This window comes from Tetrao urogallus (genome assembly GCF_951394365.1).
Source record: "Tetrao urogallus genome assembly, chromosome: Z".
NCBI classification, from domain to species: Eukaryota; Metazoa; Chordata; class Aves; order Galliformes; family Phasianidae; genus Tetrao; species Tetrao urogallus.
The window spans coordinates 15,155,942-15,177,318 of record NC_136816.1 but is presented as its reverse complement, the minus strand read 5'-3'; the positions used below and the strand labels follow the sequence as shown (position 1 = coordinate 15,177,318).

The 21,377-nt window shown below is 36.9% G+C and overlaps 1 protein-coding gene across 1 annotated transcript in view; it reads left to right on the top strand.

The window, feature by feature from the left end:
- The window catches only part of MEF2C (myocyte enhancer factor 2C), a gene marked incomplete at its 3' end in the record, with an annotated part of 128,694 nt that overhangs the window by 91,385 nt on the left and 15,932 nt on the right, over positions 1-21,377 (top strand). Inside the window, exons 5-8 of the mRNA XM_079548132.1 lie at positions 6,007-6,066; positions 6,212-6,349; positions 13,146-13,332; positions 14,123-14,170. Of these exons, the coding sequence (XP_079404258.1) occupies positions 6,007-6,066; positions 6,212-6,349; positions 13,146-13,332; positions 14,123-14,170 (433 nt within the window). The remainder of the gene's footprint in view (positions 1-6,006; positions 6,067-6,211; positions 6,350-13,145; positions 13,333-14,122; positions 14,171-21,377) is intronic.

The window sequence follows — 21,377 nt, the reverse complement described above, 5'->3', positions numbered from 1 at the left end:
CCTGTGTTCCTGCAGGCTGTGACCATGCAAGGGTTGAGAAGTGCAGCAGCAGTGAGGGTGAAAGTGCTGGGGCTAGAACCAGGTGTTGGACTGGCAGATGTGGATGGTGGAGATGTGTGGCATTGCTGCTGTTCACATAATACATGCCCTCATCTGCCTTTGCCTGGACCATCTCCGTCAAAGCCAGAGAAACACGATCTCCTCCACTGAGGGTTAGCACAAGAATCCTACCTCAGCTGCCTGCAGGATTTTTGGGGCCTTCAGACCATTTGTTCTGTGATGATGGATGAGGATAAGATGGAGGGATGAAGAAATATCCCTGCTTAGAGTCCCAGGAATTATTGGGAGTTCAGTTCTTTAAAAAAAAACAGTTTATGGGTGTGGTTGAGCTTTAAAGATAAGTATTGTGCTTGGCTTCTTTTAGGGTGCAAGCCCTGCCTTTTCACCATCTCCAAATTCCCCACCCCACCTCCCTACAGGGTAGCTCAGAAGACAAGGTGTGCAATCTCATTTGGATGCAGGAGATGCCCTGTAGAGGGAAATGGTGTAAGGTGAAAGTTGATAAATACACATTCAGAGGGCTGTGCATCCCTCTGGCTCATGCTGCACCAGCTGCACATCCTTGCCAAGCTTCCTGGTACTCAAGTCACATAGCACAGCTAGGGGAAAGAGAAGAAAACACCCCACTGTCACAGTACTCTTTCAAAATGCTGTTGATTAACTTGATTTTGAACCTGTACTAAAAATTATTGTAGAGGATATATGTCTCGTAATGCATCAAGAGCATGAGTGGAAAAGAATAGGCTGAACTGTGTAAGCAGGTGGAAATCTCATATCATGAGAATCTTGCGGTGTACACATATAGACATTCATAACACACTGGGTGATTATCCAAAAGCAAAGAGAAGCAGATGCTACTGGCAAAGGATGTCAACATTGTTTGGTTTCACAAGAGGTGTGATTAGAGAAGGTACTTGAAGGAGGAGAGAATAATCACTTGGCAAGCAAAAATGAGAGGCAAATGCAAGCAGACGATCGGTGTACTGTTGTGAAATACACACTGATGTGTATTCATTTCAAGAAGAAAGACTTGCGGAACCAGACAATGGAAATTTCTTTTCTTTGAAACTTAGGTGAAAATAAGATAGTAAAGAAGGGTTAACGTGTGGTTCTAGAAGTTCAGCTGTTATATAAACCCTGTAGCTTATATAAAAAAAAAGGTATAAACCACAAAAGCATTTAATGATTTATACGAAAGAGGTAAGAAATGTTCCATTTTTCTCTTTTACTGGTATACATTTTTTCCTTTTGTCTGAAGCTTGTTAGATAACAGTAAGTATAATCATGTTTTATCTGATTCTCCTAAACATGCAATTAAAGTGCATTAGTACCAGCATACTAGTTTATGTTCATTATTAAATGTAAAAATCTGAGAACTCCACATTAATGGAACATAAAATTTCAGATTTTCGTTACACACAAGTCAGTGAATTCAGATGGATGGTTCCCATAGCAACCTATCTCTTCCTCCTTGTGTTTTTCATTCCACTAGAATCTTTCATTACTTGATTGCACCATACATTGTATAGTGCCATTTCATCATAAAATTTCATCATTATGTAACTGTGCAAGAGAAGAGAGGGAAGGTTGCCTTCACTCCGCACTTGCTAACTTCAATGTTTCTATTGCACAGAGAGCAAACAGATGCTTAAATGAATCAAGCCCATGATTTAAATATTTCCTGCTTTTTAGAGGGTCTCCATAAATTTGGCTGGGTGCTTTGGCATGGCTATAAAGCAACTGAACACAATAGCATATGATTTCTTTATAATTGCTTATTGTCTGCCTTGCCACGTAGCTATGTGGCTCCAGTGAGCAAAACGGAGACCAAACCATTTTTCAATTGTGGCTGGAAGATTTCTCCTATCAAGATACAGGAAGGTGATAGTGGAAAATAGAGGGTACTTGTGGTTTTTGTCTCCTAACAGTTGAGTATAATATATCACGTTAAACATGTTAAATCTTTGTGGATTCTCATGGTTTCTAGCAGGGTTATCAGTTAGAAATTTTTAAGATTCTTATGGTAACTCCTGAACAACATTGCAGATATGGGAATTAGTAAAAGCAGAACTGTAATTCTTAATTTTTCTGCAGTGGAAATTTTGATTATGGACATAGATAAAGCCAACAAGGCAGTACTTCTCATAACATAAATCAAGATAATGATTAATTTTGCAGTAACTAGTTGGGTCTTTCATCCTCAGGATATGTAAGTGTAGCACATAGAGTGGACTGTCAGAAGCTTTTTGGGACCTTATCAAGTGACCTAGTCTTCTACCTTTTGGAGCTAATGTAAGCATTTCAAAGTCCAAATATCTGCAGCTTCTCAAGTCCCAGAGTGCTTTGGAGATTGGTTCCACAGTATATGAAACTATTGAAATTATGGAGAAAGGAGGAACTCCTCAACAAAGACAAGCAAACTAAAACAGAAGAAAAATAAGAAAATAAGATGAGTGTCTGTTCTTCTCCAGTCTTTCCATTAAAGAAAAACTAAAAGTATAAGATAATAGTGCATAAGCAAAGATTGGAGAAAAATGAAAGGCTCTTTTCTCCTCAGAAGCTTTCAAATTATGATGATTTCCATTGTCTTGATAAAATCAGATCCAGCCATATTTTCTTTTGTGCTTTTGTAGTGATGATAAATTTTGCATGAAATGAAAGTAAATAGTTGTTTATACTCCATTTTACAGCAACCAGTATGTCACTAAGTCAGCACTTATCAGAGCAGGATTTAGGCTGAACTGCTGGCATATGAGATTTCAGCCAAAGGTTGTTTTCCTTTAACCATTTTGTTTTTCATATGCCATGGCTGATTTTAGGTTATTAGTGTCTTAGTGTCCAATGTAATTACAAAAAAAGGGGCTTATTTTCTTAAATAACTGAAATCTGATTTGGGGTTCTCCAGAAAGCAGTGCTTTATACAGTTGTGTAATTTTATGCTCTTAAAAAATTCCCTGAATAGTCATTAAATCTTTGGAAACTAACTAGGCTCCAGGAGGATGCTATAGCTCTGGCTATTTTCCAGGATTTGCAGGAGGCCACGACAGCTTAGCATCGTTTCTAAATGACTGCAAGACTAGGTCAAAAGCCTGCTGAAACCCAGTTGGCCTTCTTAATGATTCTATTCTTCTGTGAGGTCCAGAGTCAGCCTCGATAATCCAGTGGTGACACAGAGCCAAGGAGGAGAGGGAAAAATTGGCATAGTCCATAGAACTTCTGAATAAGGATGGATCTGTAAGCTTTCAGTCCGTGTCACTTACAGTTATGTTGTACCAACAAGTACCAAATGTGTTGAAGCACAAAAGTAAAGGATTTTTCTGAGAGGTATGAGTTTGGTAATAGTGTGGGGAGTAAAGTAACACAGTGCAGCAGAACAGACCAAATTACAGCCTGAGTATTGGAAAGTTAGAGATAATAAGATGCCCAGGATCATTATATTTGTCCTGAATACCACTCAGTACCTTGCTGCAGAGGATAAGTATGTCATTTCTAGTAAGCTGTCTGCTCTCCAGAGGACTGTGAATTTGAGTGTGTATGTGCATGCCTATGCAGCCTATCCATCTGCTTTTCTGTCCATTTCCTTATTAGCTTTTCATTCTTTATTCAGTACCAAGGAAATCTGGCACAAAAGGAGAGGTCTTATGGACTATGAAATTCAACATCATTCATGACAATTTTGTGTTCTTATGCAGAAAGAGATCATGGAGATATTCCTAGAAGGTGTCCCAGCTGAAGATAGGGTTGCAGCAAGAGTCCCAGTGTGCAGAGGGGAAAAAATGGATCCGTAGAAGAATGGGCAGGGTGCAGGGGAATCCTCAAGAGATCCAGCTGCAAGAATTCTCTGTACATTGCACTTTACTCCAAACTGTAGTTTATAGGGAAACAGGCATTAGTTCCAGCACTTACAAAGCTAGAAGCTGTGTAGCACACTTGTGGACATTTTTGTTGTCTAAACTTAACTTACTAAAATTTAGGGGAGCTGGCTGGGGAGAAGGGCACAGATTAATGAACTGCATTAGCCATGTCTGCCAAGGCACCAGCCAGGCACACTGGATTTGCACAGAAGCCCTCTTTACAATGGGCTTGTTCCAGTCTATTAGCAATAGATATTATTCATGACTTTGTCATGGATCAAATATCTGAAACATAAAGGAGAGATAAGAGGGAGTGGAGAAGTGGAGAGACTCATTCAAGTCATCTCATTTTCTTAAGAATGGATGTATAATTTTGTCTGTGAGTCTGGAGTGGCTCTTAGGCTTAGATCTGTAGTTTGTAAAGATATGAAATTTGAAAAGATCTACATTAAACAAGCCTCCTATATTTGCCAAAATGTGTTTGAGAGGTCTACAGCATGAGTTTGGAAGGCTCTGATCTCAAAGGACAGAGTGCTGTTATTTTGTCTTGATGAAAATCTAAGATTCAAGTCATGTCTCCAGAAACAGAATAGCTTTATGACTTCTCTGCAGTGATAAGGTGGGCCCATCCACAAGTCTTGCACAGAATTGAAGTCTAATTTTTTTATATACAAATACAACAGTACAAACTATGAGTTTGTAGTATGAAATTGTAGAGATTCAACACTGTTAAATTGGGCATTGCTGTAGAGAAAATGGCTAAGAAATGTGATTTTCAAAAAAGAACAAAAAGCTTGGATCAGAGGCAGCCAGGTAAAAGAAGGCAAAAAGACACCAGTTAGAGTGTGGTATCTAAGGCTAATTGCTAATCACTAGCACAGACACTAATGACACAGTATAAGCATAGTTACTTAGTAACACAGGAGAGCTATGGGGTCTACCTGTTGTAAGGCCTCCCAGCCAGGCTGTAAGGGAAATTTAGCTGTGAGTGGTCTGATAATGGCTGTAGACAGCCAAATGGACCCTTTGAAGAGTTTTTCAACACAGAACTCTTCAAGCTGTTTGGGAAATCTTACAAATATTGACTTTGTGTACTGTTGCTTATATCATAGTCTACAAGGACTTTTTTCTCATATCCTTCTACGTTGACAAAATGGGTGACTAGTAGACCAGTTAAGGTCTGTTTAAGGCCGGGCAACCATTTAAAATTGTTAGCTACTAATTTCATGTAATTTTTGTGCTTTGGATCACCGTTATTTTTCTTTGTGATGATGTTCATTGTTGTTTGTGGTTCCAGGGCTTAAATTCAGCTGATGAACCTGAGATTCTTCTGTTTTGACTTTTCACTAAGCATCTGTTCTAGCAGTTATTTTTCCTGTACATTAAAATTCAGCATTGTACATTTGTAGCACTGTAACTGGAGTCAGCAAAAGTAAACTATATCTAGGAGCTCTGAATCAGTATTTCAGTCATGTTCACAGCCCACTCCCCACTCTTGTCCTACCAAAAGCATGCACCTTAGAATGGCAGTTCATGTCATTCCTTAAAGAATTTGATTCGGTTGCTCCTCCTTCTACAGTGAAGAACGTGAATTGCTAAATTTGTTAGTTTAGTTTAATTTTGCTTTAGTTTTGTTTAATTTTGCTTTTTTTGTCTTTCATTTCTTCCTCCTGTATCTGTGCTTCTAGGAAACACCAGAGTATTCTACTCTAAACAGTATATGTCTTTTGCCATTGATTCCTATGTATAAATATGTTAGAATTGTCTTCTGGGTGGGTATTTTAACCTCTTAATGCAATCAGATGTGGGAACGACGTGTATTAACACAAGCACTTTGGTGGACTGCTAGTGTTGTTCTCTATTGACTGATTCCAATTTCAGAGCAAGGAGATTCTTTCAGAGCAAGGTGTAGTCTTGTCTTGTCATTCATAGCAAGGCATATGGCAACATTGCAGTGGGTATGTCAGAAGTTTCTGTCCCTAAATTAGAATGTAAAACATTCCACCTCTGGGCAGTTTGTATTACTCTAACACTGCTGAGTCTTTCTTGCAGCCTGTGTAAAGGATTGAACTTTCCAAATTGTGTATTTCAGACATTGAGAAAGAAAGGACTTAATGGCTGTGACAGTCCAGACCCCGATGCAGACGATTCAGTAGGTCACAGCCCTGAGTCTGAGGACAAGTACAGGAAAATTAATGAAGATATTGATCTAATGATCAGCAGACAAAGATTGTGTGTAAGTACTCTGAGTTCCTTTTCATTTTTTTTACCTTTTGATATTTCTCTGAACCTGGCAGGCATTGAACAAGAAAGAAAACAAAGGTTGTGAAAGCCCCGATCCTGACTCCTCTTACGCTCTCACCCCACGCACTGAAGAAAAATACAAAAAAATTAATGAAGAATTTGATAATATGATCAAGAGCCATAAAATACCTGTAAGTACCAAAGGTTAGATGGCTGTCTGCTGATAACCGCTGCAGTAACAAACCATAACCCTTTCAGTCCTGGCTTCTTAAAGAAAACATTTCAGCTGGAAATAGGCTTTAATAGCCCAACTATGGTCAGGAAATTTCACACAATGTACTTTTCCTCCAAGTCTCTACCTCTGATGTAGACAGAGCCTATAGGTGAAACCTGCAGAAGGAAGTGAAATATATATATATGCATTATATTCACTTGGTTTACAGAACTGTTTTACCACACTACTTGCACAAATTATACCTAAAATGTAACAATGGAAATATTTCTTTGTGGACAGGCTAACAAACCCACAGAATACTTTCTGTGGTGATATAGAAAAAAATGATGTAGAACTGAAATTCCTTTATACATAGCAATTACTACATTCTGTGCGTGTCACTTCAGTTCTCAAATGTCCCTGCCAAACTCAGTTACAGCACTGAAGGGTTACAGCTATTTGCTCGCTGCAGAAAAACAGACTGCATGAGAGCCTAATGGTAGGATTCAGACATGTTTGTGTGTTGGGGTGATTTTACAGCTTTGTCAGAGAATTTGCTTTGACCTCATCAGCATTTACTTAATGCTTTAACATGAGCTAAATTTTGTTTTAACCAAGTCAAAATTTCTAACCTTCAGTCATATGCCTTGCCAGATATCTAAGAGAAATAACTCTGCATGTGCTATTTTGTTTGCACAAGACATACATGGGAAAAAAACTTGTAATTATATTTAATAGAAAATTTATAAAACTGACAAAAAATGTGGGGGTTGTGAAGGTTATATTTGGCCCTTCTTCTGTGTGGAAGGATGAGCAATCCAAAGAATTACCTTGGTCCAAAAAGCATCTGAATTTACATTGTTAAATGCTTTCTTTTAGAAAAGATTATTTGGGTGTGTTCACTGTTTATTGCCATGTGAAAGTTGTATGTTTAACTCACAGAGAGGATGTCTTCTCACCCAAAATGACGAAGTCATACCCATTATGCTGCTCAATTGCGCATACAAAATGTGATAGTTAAGCTGAAGACACATCTTAGGGATGTTCTGATTCTATTTCACGCAGTGTACATTTTTTTTCCATTAATTCTCAATGTAAAAAATTTTCACTTGAGCTAATTAGAATCTGGTGAAGTTCCCACATCATGGCAAATACATCTTTGGAAAAAAAAAAGAATAAATGAATGAATGAATGAATAAATAAATAAATAAATAAGATTTTTCATGGAGGCCAGAATGGCACCAGATGTGACAACTGAGCATTTGGAATGACTGGCTAAGAAATCCCAAAATGTACATGAAATATCAGGGAGGTATAAATATACATTTAATCTTCTTGCCTCGCTTTTTATTTGCTACACTGCTATAGGTATTTTTCTCCACAAAAGAGTTGTCATAGCTGTCACCATGAGTTTGATTTCTCAGGATGGAACTCAGTTTGACAAACAGTGATTGCAACATTTAGATTGACTGTTATAAGCTTATATGCTTCACCCTTTTTCACATCAAAATCTTGGCAATCATCATTTCTTTGTTTTTTCAAGGATGACCTGTGCTTTTTCAAATCAAATTGACAACATTTTCAATCAGATAGGATACAACCAAGTTACCTTTCAATCTTTGAATATGTTTTGAGATGGCTCTTGAGATCTTCTGTTTCTCTCATGCATTTTCTCTTTTCTTGAGACAAAGCAATGAATATTACTATTAAAATCTAAGCTATGAAAAAGAGCACCTCGTAAGAAAACTCATTTCTAGTTGACGGTGAATTTTAACACCACTCTTGCCTTCTAAGTATTTGGGAAAATCACCTTTTCTAGAAAACTGAGAAAGTTCAAGGAATTAGAAGCAATATAGTGAATATACATTGTACATCACATTGATCCTCCAAAAAAAAAAAAAAAAAAAAAAAAGAAATATCTTTCTAGCTGTTTCCATGAAATCTAACTATTTGATGTCAAATGAAATCGTGGCTTGGCTCTTAACTTGCTGATTGCATTGGTTTCCTAGGCTGGATTTTGAAGATAGTTTATCTTCCTACATTACTGGGATGTAACAAGGTGCAATGCTTTATTTTTTCATGAAATGGATTCATAAATGCTTCAGAGATACAGAAATGAAAAATGCTATTATTTCTTTCTTTGAAGAAAAAAAGTATTTTTCTTCATATGAGACAGAATATACCTTCCCTGGATACTTCGCATATGCCTCAAGGCCTGTGTGCTCCATCAAACTGCTTACCACAAGAGGAACCAGTAGGCAATGTCCCCAGTGCAACAGGATCTCCTTTTCTTAGCATTAATCGAGATCCAGTGGGCAGAATGGAGTTCAAAGTTTGTACATAACTGAAGTTTGCATTTAAAGGACACCAACTTTAACTGTACAATTCAGTGTAACTTCAGGAAAGTCAGAGCAATTGCATTCATTTACTTGTGATTATTAAAACTGACCAAGAAAGTTGGGGGGAAGAAAGCAAAACTGAATGAAAAGTCAACAAGTCATGTCATTAAATTATTTACAAAATATATAGAACAATTCACTGCCTCTGCCTGGTCTTATAAGAGACCAAAGCTGTTGCCAAATGAAAATAAAATTGGCTTTCCCTCCTAACAGCAAAGGCCAATAATGTTTCCTCAGATAATTTTCTGGGGAAAAGCATTTATATTGTTCTAAAACATCTGATAATAATTACACACTTATTTGTAGTTTTCATGAGTGATGATAGCAGAGGAGACAGAAATAGTCTCCTAGAAGGGGGCTGTAAATGTCTCTGCCTCTAAATAAATGCAAGTCCAGTTGAACATGGGAGAGGGAAAAGACATTATTCAGCACAGAATATTTGGCCCATTAATTTTCAAGGGTTATGAGTATCCAACATTTTGCTTTGCCCAACACACTTCAGCTTGTGGAGTTCACATCTAACACAGTGCAGGCAGGCACTTCCCTTTCAAGTGAGCAGTCTGCTCTCTTTAACAATTTTGTTCAAAGGAGAAAAGACAGTGGAAAAAAAAAGAAGCAGGATGTGACAAGCTGCATACATATTAAGGGCAAAGCCATGCCTGTGTTAGTAAATGAACAACAAAGAGCACTCTAAGACACTTATCTCTGCCTCAGAGTGGATTGTTTGACAGTTCCTGGCATTCTTCTGGCACAGGCCAAATACTGCTCTTCCAGACTGATTCTTAGCTCTATTTGGTAGTTAGCCCAGGCCAGGAACAATTCCCAGTTGTCAGTTTGTATGTAGCCATGATGTTTTTGAGGTTGAGAAAGTTTAATAATGTGGACGTGCACTGCCCTGTGGCCTCAGATGGCCTTAGTTCCTAGGCACATTTAATTTACTAATATAGATATTACGCAAGTGCATCATAAGCTTTAATATCCATCAGGCCTCACTGGAATAGATATGCCCTGTGACTTACCAAGAATGACTGGGGAATCTATAATAGGATGCAGTTCTTGGAGGACATACGAGACTACAACAAAATTTGAGAAACTAGAGGAAAACTGCAACTAGACACTTACTACTTAGAACTTGTGCTTATCCAAACCAAATTCCTTCTCTAACCTTTGGCTACTGGTAAGAAAAAAAAGTCACTATATCATAGACTACTGTGTGTTGCAGTGTGAAGGAGGATAGAGCTAACTGACCTGGCACTGATAGAACTGCCTGTGTAATATCCATAAACAATTGTAAGTACATCCAGATAGTAGAAAAAATGATAAAAATGAAGCTGTTACACACACAGAAATAATAGTTGTTTGTGTTTTTTTTTTTTAATTTAGCTAGTTTAAAAAAATGTTTTCAAAATGACGAAAGGAAAGCTAAGTAACTGTTTCCAAAATGTTTGTATGACTAAGTGATGACTAGTGATAGTGGCAGCCACAAGAGAAAACAAGTCCAGGGCTGTTTTGTTCTATACCAGTGGAGAAAACTGAAGATTCCAAATTTTGAAGTGTTTTAGACGTTGAAGAGAGAGAATAAAGACACAAGCAGATGAGCCTGATGAGAAACTGAGTGTCTTGTGATTTGCATTTGTTGAAGGGTTTCACTTGGCATAGATGGACATATGTCAAGATAAGGAAAACAAGAAAACAAGTTAGGAAAATAGAGCCAATAGCTATCTACCTAGGCTCAAAGGGAAGATTTCACAGATCTTCTGACAGCAATGAAGAGGACAGAGCAAAGTGATCCCTAGTGAGTGGTACTTTATATAGCATAGGATGGCACTCAAGCAGCTAAGAACTGTTTAAAGCCTTCGGAACTGGAAGCCAGATTGTGTCCCCAAAGCAGCAAGACAGAGAGATCACCACGGCAGTGAATGTTACAAGAGGCACAATGTGGTCTTATTCATGTCTCACATCGGACTGGATGTGAAGATGTCCATCCTTGTGTGGATTCAATTGTTAAATCTGTTTGAAAAGGCAGAAAACAGCAGCAGCAGCTAACTTTGAGCTCCAGAACCAACTCTTAACTGAGCAGCCCAAGTTTCTGCTCTTTTTTACGTGAAATTTGGGAACTTACCAGATCAGTTTCTAGCTAATGAAGATAATGTTTTGCTTCAAAAATAAGAGACTAATAGGACATTTAAGATTATGCAAAGCCAGTTTCTAGGGAGCCAAAAATCATTATAATGACATAAACTGACACCCCTTGAGCAATGTGCTTTGTAAATTTTCCTTTGAAATGCAAGCCACACATGCAGCCAAAGAGTGGAACATCAACAAAAAGATGTATGCAGGCAAAGAAGGTTGCTCCTAAATTACATTATTTTTGAATGTGTCATTTTCTTCTCTTTTTCCTATTCAAGTAACAAGCAGTAGGTTCCAGGATCTCCACGTAGACCTAGCAGCAGGTATAGTTTTACATATAATGAGTGAGATTCTCATTACACTTATCCTTCCCTACATGCCTCTACTTAAATCCATCAGCTTTTCCAAAACATGGCCATTGAGGTGCACCTCAGCTGCTTGTACAAAGAGAAGGAATTTGTCTGAGGAGTCTTGTTGGCAAGTCTTTCCACCCAGGTGCCCTAACTGATCTTGGCCATTATGGAAAAGAGAAGCCGTCTCACAAAACCAGGCCACAGGCCACAAAGTGGGTTTCAGAGCTAAATTAACACCTTGAAATAAGTCCCAGAGCATTTGTGTAACGTATCCTTCGCATCATGCTCTGTACTAAAATCTTTATGTGTGTTTCTGTGGTTAAGCAAAATGATTCTTATATATTTAGAGCAAATTATATCTGCCCCCAGAAGGAGGTGGGTGGGTGCAAAAAGAAAACAGCAACAACAAAAAATACAAGTGCAAGGATAAAATTAATCTAATGGCCAGTGCTGTAATACTCAGGGCACAGACAACAGATCTGACCAGCCAGAGAAGATCCATGTGGGTGGCACAAGACCAGGGTATCTCTGCTGCCTAACACAGCAGATTATATGTCCAGTTCTCAACATTCTCTCACCAGATCCTTGAAAACTTATCAGTATTATCAGCTGCCAGTAATGAAATTAAAATCTGTGAACTCCTCTCTCTGAAGATGTTACAAGCCTTGTTTAAAGACAGTCTTGAAGAATTAAGACTCTTCAGTAAGACAAGATTAACAAATGGCAAATTAAACTTTGTTTGCATTAAGGTATTTTAACATTTAAAATGCTGTCAAGTAACCCTAAGAAAACTCTCCTTTAAAACAAACAAACAAACCCGAAGTTAATTACTGAAAACAAAACAAAAATAGGTAAATTAAATGTGGAGTCCTAGTGTATTTGAGTGATACCAGAATCAAAGATTTTAAAGAAATTCAGTGAAACCTCACCCAAGAAAACTCCAACAAATCAACCAAGAAGGCCTGAGATTGGCTTTCTGAGAGCATTTTGAAAATCACATGTTTTATCTCCTCATACCCTCTATCAGACATAGAATTGGAGTAGTTCATAAGTTTGCTTATTTTTGAAAAGGATTCTTCATAGAGAAAAGGCTTGAGAGAGCCTGCTGCCTTCAAAAGTGACAACAGTGTTTTGGAAAGACTTCACCAAAAACACATAGACATGCATGCAAAGATAAAACAAAAATAATCCAAATAATTTCTATATTTCTTAAGTTCCTGTATTTGATACCTGTGCCTAAGTAGAACTTTTTATTTTAAGCCCTTCCTAAGCTTAGATATAAACACAAAACACATCATTTACTGTTTTGGTAGCTTTAACATTTCAAGATCATTCTGATTGCTTAAGCAACATAAGATGAAATAAAAGCTTTCCCTTTTGCATTCCACCTCTTCTAATTTTTTTCCATGCAATGAAGTCATCATAATCATCCATCTTTGATCTTGCAGTCATCTGTGACACTAGATTAAGATATCACAAGTGAACAATAACGACTTCATTGAATTAAAGAAAAAGAAAATTAGATTCATAAGGCAGTGTTTTATTATTTTTTAAAAAAAGAAGAGGAAAAAGGAAAAAGAACAAAAAAGAAGAAGAAGGAGAAGAAGAAGGAGAAAAAGAAAGAGGAAAAAAACCCTAGAAAATCTTCTTACAAAGCGGTCATACAAGCTGCATTAAAGAAGGATGGAATTGTGATTTGAAAAATCACAAAATCACATTTAGAAGCCTTGGTAATTCTTTGAAACTCTTCACTTGACTGTTAATTGGGGGGAGCTTGAATATTTTAATCACCAACTACAAAATATTTGAACTAAATATAAAGTAACTGTACTCGAAGGCTGTTGTGCTTCTGTACTATTCTTGTCTTTGTTTCCCCTTTTTACTTGTACAGGCTGTTCCACCACCAAACTTTGAGATGCCAGTTTCTATCCCAGTGTCCAACCATAGCAGCCTGGTATACAGTAATCCAGTCAGCTCACTGGGAAACCCCAATCTTTTGCCACTGGCCCATCCTTCTTTGCAAAGAAATAGCATGTCTCCTGGCGTGACACATCGGCCTCCGAGTGCAGGTAACACAGGTAGGCTCCGTTCAGTCCTGTCTTCTTAAATTCTCTTTTATTGGCTGCCTGTGCACCTTAGGTCACTTTAAACTGTACTCTTAGAAAAAAGAACTCTGTTTTTAGTAGTCATAACAGTTTGTCCAAAATTGCTGTGTTGAAGAATCAAAAGAACCAAATTGGTTTCTATTCCCAATTTAGAAAACAAACAAACAAAAACATTCTAAAAAGAGTTGAATATCGACTGAGATTAAGGGAAATCAATAAAAGATTAAAGGGAAGACGATCTGCTGTTTCATAAAAAGGCAGCTTGTCTACTTAATTCATGCAGTAAGTCTCTACACCATAACACTTAAAGGGGCAGGGGACAATGCATGGACAGTGCAAACAAGTTGAAGTAAGAAACTTAAATGCTCCAGTCTGGTGACGATGAGGGCTCATCACTAAACAGGATAAAGGTGAATTAAGTTAATTCAGTGTACCTGACTGGAGCAACATCAACATCCTTAAAAATACTGGGTTCAAAGAATCATTTGAGGTTTCCAAGTTCAAAGGTAAATTTGTGAAATCCTTAGAATGACTTTCAATGAAAAGCAGAAATTAAAATAAAAAGCTATGCAAATAGATCTGATAGCATCTGAGCTAAACTCTGTTTTGTGACTCTGGGCGTGATCTGATGCCCTCTGAAGTCATAGATACAGAGAGAGAAACAGCAGTGCATATGGGAGCAGGTCATTTGAAGTCAGAGAACATTTTGAATGTTTGCCTATTATAATTTACTGTACTCACTTGTAGTATTTCAACCCTCTAGGTGGCCTGATGGGTGGGGACCTCACTACCGGTGCAGGCACCAGTGCAGGTAAAGAGAAAAGAACTTGTATTTATTTTTCTAATTGAAAAGAAGAATTCCTCCAAAGGCTAAATCCTAAAATATCTTCCATATTGGAGATCAGATATTCGATTATTTTCCCCAGCTGGGTAGTGGAGGGTTGGTAATTGTGCTTTAAAAAGTTTGTTTTCTTCAGTGTTGAAAATATTGTAGTTCAGCAAATTCCACGGACACAAGTGTCTATCTTTCTTTGCAAGAGCCTTTCCATAGAAGCTTATAGGTTCTCTGGACTGGGTGATCAGATGAGATTCCCACTGAGGCCAGTGTCTGAAACTTCGACCGTTTATAAGTCACAGGGAGTTTTGTCTTTGACTTAGTGGAACTGAGTTCACTATTGAATTTCTCATTAAACTTTCATCTACTGAGCACAGATTTGATTTCAAGCCCAGGTTTAAGACCACTTCTGAACTTTGAAATCTGTTAGCATTCTCTTAAATAATCAAAAACTAACAACTTAGCTTTACGTTTGTGCTTAAGTGCTTTCGGACATGGCAGGGAAAAGGATTTCCCATATAATCACGAGAGGGAAAGATGAGCCCCTTTAATTCTGTTCCTATGAACCTAATGAGAGCTGTAAGGGCTGTTAAGGTCGGTATAACCAAAGCAGCGTTGTCACAGTCCTATTTGCTGAGTAAACTCAGTAGTTTGTTCACAATGTCAGTGATGTTGCATTATTACAAATATAGATTACAAAAGACAACGGCAAGATTTCCATTTCAATTTTAGAAGTAAGCACATAAGTTTAAAGAAAATAAGTGGAGTTTTTTTACATGGAACATATTTCATGTTACTGAGTTAACTGCTTTCATAACGGTAGGGGAAAATAGTTGAAAGATCAGTTCTGTGCACTGTAAACCAAGGCCAATATATTTCCTGATTCTAACACTATCATAAAATGACTTATATAGAAATTCTGGATATAGCAATCTTCTTTTTTCTTGGCTCTTATCATCCTGCTTTAGACCACCCCCTTTTATCTTCACACATAGATGAGTAACAGATGTTTGTGTGATGCCTCTGTAGTAAAATGGAAACTGCAGTGTATCAAAAGACTGCTTTAAACACATGCTGATGCTTTGAGAGGTCGTTTTGTATTAATTTAGCAGTAGCATAGCAAACCAGGGGAACTTAGGTGTTAGTATCCTTTGTCAACAAAAAAAGAAAATACAGTAAGCATGATAGTTTTGTTAATTATCTTTTGTGTGAAAAAGATAAATATTTGTTCTGGTTCTTATTTTATCTGCTTTTGTTTAGTTGGGTTTTTTTTGTTTGTTTGTTTTTTATCTCATGTATAGTAAGAACTTAAAGAGTGACAGCAGAGGAAGTCAAATTGATTGCCCTATTAAGGGGCTCCCTCTACTGTTTTTTTAAGAAATATCATTGTCTCATTCCTGGTTTCTCTGTTTCTTTAAAAAGATGTTGGAAAGTAATTAGCAAAAGCAATGTCTTCTTCTAAAAGAGGCACATACTAAACTAAAAGCTCATCAACACATGCATTTGGTGAAATAATCTTCATGTTTAATAAAATCTGTATATCAACATGCTAGCTTAAAATGTTTTTTTTCTTTTTAAATACATTATTTTCTTGAAAATATATTAAAAGCATATATAAGCATAGTAAGAGGGATTGCTTATTTCTCACTAACTCAAAATTTGCATCTCCTGCATGAAATGATATGCACTAAGCTCTCAAGCAATCTAACTCAGGAGTAGGCATTTGATTTGAGGGGCATATATATTGGGAGCAATGCTGGGAATGCATTGTAAATATTTAATCGTATGAATAGTCTTTGCTCTTTAACTGGCAATAAGACTTTAAACACCATAAAAGAAGTGTTTTCCAGATCTCTTAGATGCAGAATAGGAGGAAGAATTTGATACAGGGCTGAAGGAAGATGAAAGGTCACTATAAGGTCAAATCCTCTGTCTTAGTTGCCTTATTCTACAATGACACTATTTTGGACAGCCCCCTCTCTTAAGGGGACAGAAGAATGAACATCAAAAGTTCTCTTTGTTCATCATTCCTCAAAAGAAACAGAGACCTCTGTGTTTTATTCTAATTGGCATCTTAGAAGCTGGTAGCATGCACATTATAAATTTGCATTTTTCTGCAGTGTCCAAAAATAGCATGTATTCAAAATAACATACTCCATGAAGAGGAGTCTATACAGTTTCATTTCTGTCACTACAAAATGAAACCACATTTGATTGCTAACACCAGGCCTCAGTTTCTGCACTACTTTTACAAATCACATTATTACAAATTATATCTGCAGCATCACAGATGGTAGAAGATTAGTTGAGCCTGTGTTTTGAAAACTATTATTTTGATGGGTTTGATTATTTTAAGTAATAACCCTGAAATAATTTACAATTTACCTTGGGACTTACCAGAATATAAGAAAGGTGACTGTTTCTTTATTATCCTGCTTAACTAAATACCAGCAGTGGTATATTTAACTTAAACCAAGGTTATCTCAGGTTTGTTAAAGCAAGCTTACTGTAAGCCAAAACCTGATTGAATCATTTCTATCATGTGATAGTAGCAACTGCCAAAAAATTGGAGTGAACTTCACATTTAGTGCATTTGCTAAATTACAGCAAAGTCAAACCAAAGGCTTTTGACTGAAAGAAAGAACAAGAACTTTTTGGACTCAAGTCAGTTTTCTGGATCACAGTTACATTCTGGAGTCACATCCATCAGGTTTTTGCTGTGACTAACAAGAAAATAAGAAGTGGCGTGTTACCAGTTTATTTAATGGACTGTGTGAAGTTCTTCTTAATTTTGGGGAGCAGATTTAGTCAATAATAAAACCAGCTAAATCAACAGTAATTTCACCAGAAATAAACAACAACTGTAAAATTGAAGTTTTAGCTCTACAAATAATCTGTACTCAAATTTTATACAGTAATTCAGTATTTATCTAGAGTACTGATAAAAGATTTAAACTTCAAAAGTAATCAACAGTTTTAAAATCGAAATAGATCTGTATTGGAGAAAGTCTTTTTTTCTTTCTGTGTTTTAAGCTTTTGGTCTTTAAACTCACTGTATTTCAGATGAAGATATACTTTTTTTACTATGGTTTTCAGATTATGATATTTTTTATTTTATAATTAAGCTTTTTTCTGAACAGAATAAGGTCCAGTTGGTCAGCAAAATTTCTTTAAATTTTAAACCACTATAAATAATAAAATCAACATTAAAAATATATATATATATATTTATATATAAAGTTTTAAATCTAATGTGTTTATTATGCAGATTTTAAAGAAAGAAAGAAAGGAAGGAAGAAAGAAAAGAAAAGGGTTTTCAAAGGCACCTAATTCCATTTGTGTCTTTTGAAGTCTTAAATATAAATAAGCAAACTAGTACTAAAAAAATGAAAATTTGAAGAGTTACTTAAATATTCTCTACTGCACTCTGAAATCATGCTTGGCATAGGCAAGAGAAGATAATTCTTAAGTATAAATGTGTAATAAGTTAAACAAACAAGTGAGCTTTGAACTATTATTTCCAAGCTGCAGTTTACAGGCGACCTGTTGGTACTGGGTCTGCTGAGGAGAACATGACAGTCACAAACCTTCCATTCTAGCTCAGTAAGTGCAGTTGCCCACAAACCTCTCACCTAAGGATTGGGCAAGATGTGGTACAAAAGTATAGTAAACAGTTCCTGTTCAAGGAAGTGTACAGTCCAAGAGAAAGAACATGCAGTCATTCATAACAGAGTTCATGATGCAACAGTGCCAAACCCAAACAATAAGAAATCACAAATTGACAGGTTGGCTTAAAATCATGGAGGGGGATAAGAAATGAAAAGCATAACGATTTTTCTTTTCCCTTTTTCCACTCCCTGAATGCCAGTAGCAGTTGCTTTTCCTGCCTTTGTTCTGGAGAATACATTCTTTTCAGTTCCGTATTGGTCTAAAAGTTGGTGTCTTACGGGAAGTACCTACAAGTATGAGATCGGTGATAAATGTGAGATTCCCTAGTGAGAACGCTGGAATTTATTCTCTAATATGTACTATGAAGGAAACAGTTCATCTAATAGTACATGAATTTTGTGTCCATGTAAGCAGTCAACACAAGACTTTACAAAACTAAGCCCTTTTCCTGCCCTAGGCAACTGATCTGTTTAATACAGCTTGTTCAGACTCTCTTCATACAGGTAAAACTCATGACAATGAAACTTTTGAGTGTGAATTTGAAAGGATGGTTGTGCAGTCCACATAAAAGTCAGACAAAATATTGCAGAGAGTGCTGAATGCACAAGTTAGATGTGTGTATTTTCAGCTGGCTCACATGACCTTGCCAAAGAGGTTCATGTAAGCTCATTCTTAGTAGACGTCACTGAAAATATGTGGAAATTTGGCCTGTGTTTTGTTTCCATCGGTTGTGTAAGTGTTGACTTAGTAATTTATTTAGTTATTCTCTGTCTCATCATCTCTATTATTAATGTCTCAATATTTGTATTTATAAAAAGACAGCTTGAAAGGATTGAAAGGGAGAAAGCCCTAAGTTCACATGCAATGAACAATTAAGTGAGTCATGCAAACTGTGATTTTTTATAAATGGGACTTAAAAGACAGGCATGATTGACTTCTTTTCCTATATGACAAGCAGTAACTAATATTCATCTAGAGTGATTTGGATTTTTAGATAAAATCATTTTCCTTGTGAAGTCAGTGGGAATATTTATTTTTTTTGCTTTCCATCCATGAGACAGGAATTTCTATGCTGATGGCATTTTTGTATGTGCATTCTTGCTCTTTAGAACATCAGACTATCTACTGTTGCACACTGCAATCCATATTCTTGTTCCAATTCATATCATATAAAAAGGCTTTGCACATCAGCAAACATCTGGACTCCATGTCTATCCTGAAAGAGGCAGTTGATGCCTTCAGGATCTGAAATGCAGCAGTAACATTGCTCTGAGAAGTAAAGCAAGAAATGCTTTTAACCTCCTGAAGCTGGGACCATGGCCACATGCAGAAGTTCCTGGCAGTATTAAGCTAATGTGACCTCTGCCCTTTAACTTTTAACATGATTCCCCAATTAAGATATTTGAGCCATAGATTCCAGTTGTTTTCCAAATCTCTGGCAAGCTGATTTTTCCCTTGATAACAGTTGGAACAGTTTCTGAGAAATAATGCCAGAGGAGACAGGAATCAGTTAATTACTGATCTTTTATTTGCATCTGCTTAAATTTCAGATCAAATCCAAGCAGTATTATCTGTGTGCAGAACACTTTCCTTTTGTGTGTATATTGGTTGTAATAACAACATAGGAAATTTAGAAAAATAAGACTGTGTTATTTGTGTTTAAAATACACAGTTTTGGGATTTTTCTGACATTTTAAACTATGCATTCATCATATTTCAGTAATTTTCCATTAGCAAAAATAGTCAATATAACATGTGGCTATATGCTTAAGAAGAAAAGAAAAAAAAAAAACAACATTAGTTTCTAAAATTTCTTAGGGGTACCAAGAAAATACACTTTTAAATTATGTACTCTTTTTAAAATTGGTATTTCTGTTGTCCTGAAATACTTCTTACTTAAAAAAGCATTTCCTGTGAAATTATAATTTATTTCAAATGCCCAAAAAAACAAGGGGCTCATCATAAGCAAATGATTTTTCAAAAGCAAGCAGTGTGTCAATTGCTCTCATGCAAGCAGTCAGGAGGAGTGAACTCCTCTGCTCTTCCCAGGCTCATGTATTTTTCCTATGTATCGTTAGAAAACACTTTATTTTCCAGCACTGTGGTTTTCCCTCTTGCATAAGTTTGTTCTTCCCTTTCTTCTCAAACTAGAACATCTCACATTAAAAACAAAACAAAACAAAACAAAAAACTGGTAATTGTGTATTTCTGCTTAGGCAGAAGTAGAATGGATCATTTTTTCAGCTTAGTGTAAAACATATATTTTTTTTATGAACTAAGGATTAAGCTATTATCCTAAGTGCAGGTTATCTCAGACAGGTTAGGTCCCTATATCATTTGTGCATCTTGCATGTATTGTGTGATCAAGTCTGTGCCACTTAGTGCAAGACTTTCAGAAAATGTGCCAGAGGCAGAGGTAGGCTAGCTCTTTCACCATGGCAGTACACTTTCAAGTGGCTGTCTGGTCCCTAAGTCTTGTTTGGTCTTAAAAAACACAGTAATATTGCTCCGATGTTCATTAAGCAGTTCCCACCTTCTTGAACTACAGAAAGCATAGTCTTTATAATGCACAAAACTGAGCACTCTGTAGTTTTCTTAAGCGTTTTCCTCTTAAAATTCACTGCTTAGCTACTATGCTGCTTATCACACAGAGTCACAGAGTCACAGGAGTCAGAAGGAACCTCTGGAGATTGTCCAGTCCAGCTCCCTGCTAGAGTAGGTTGCCTACAGTAGGTTACAAAGGAAGGCATCCAGGTGTGTCTTGAATATTGCCGTAGAGACTCCACAACTTCCTTGGGCAGCCTGTTCTGGTGTTCTGTTTCCCTCACAGAAAAGCGTTTTCTGTGTTCTAATTTGTGTCTGTTACCCCTAGTCCTCTCACTGGTCCCATCCTCTTGACTGTCGTCAGTTAGGTGTTTGTAAGCACTGATGAGATCTCCTCTCAGCCTTCTCTTCTCCAGGCTCAACAGTCCCAGGTCTCTCAGCCTTCCCTCATAAAGGTGATACTCCAGGCCCCAGATCATCTTTGTAGCCTGCCTCTGGTCTCTATCCAGTAGTTCTCTGTTTATATGAAGATTCAAGATAAACAAGATTATGTGAAAAACTTGTTTTTCAACATAACCGTGGATGCTGACAATTAACTTCATTTGAATAAAACTGTATTGTGAAACTGGAAATAAGTAAAACAATACAATTGGAGGTAAAGATATAGGAAATATAGAACTTTACACTGAAGCTAATATTAAGCATATTGACAATACTTCAAAATCAAAAAACACAAGCAAGATCTGGAGCTGGGCTGCCTATTGCTTTCCTTTAGTGTTGAGGAAGCAGAAAGGACTAAACACAATTGTGTCAGCCTGACGAAGGCAGAGCACTCTTCCTCCTTCCCAGTGTATGCAGATCTTGAGACAGATCTTTGCTGCTCATGTCATATAGATACCCCTGTTCCAGTGATTGCAAGGAGGAAGTCCAGAGCTGTGCTGATATATCTGCCTGCAGCTTGGGAAGCTTC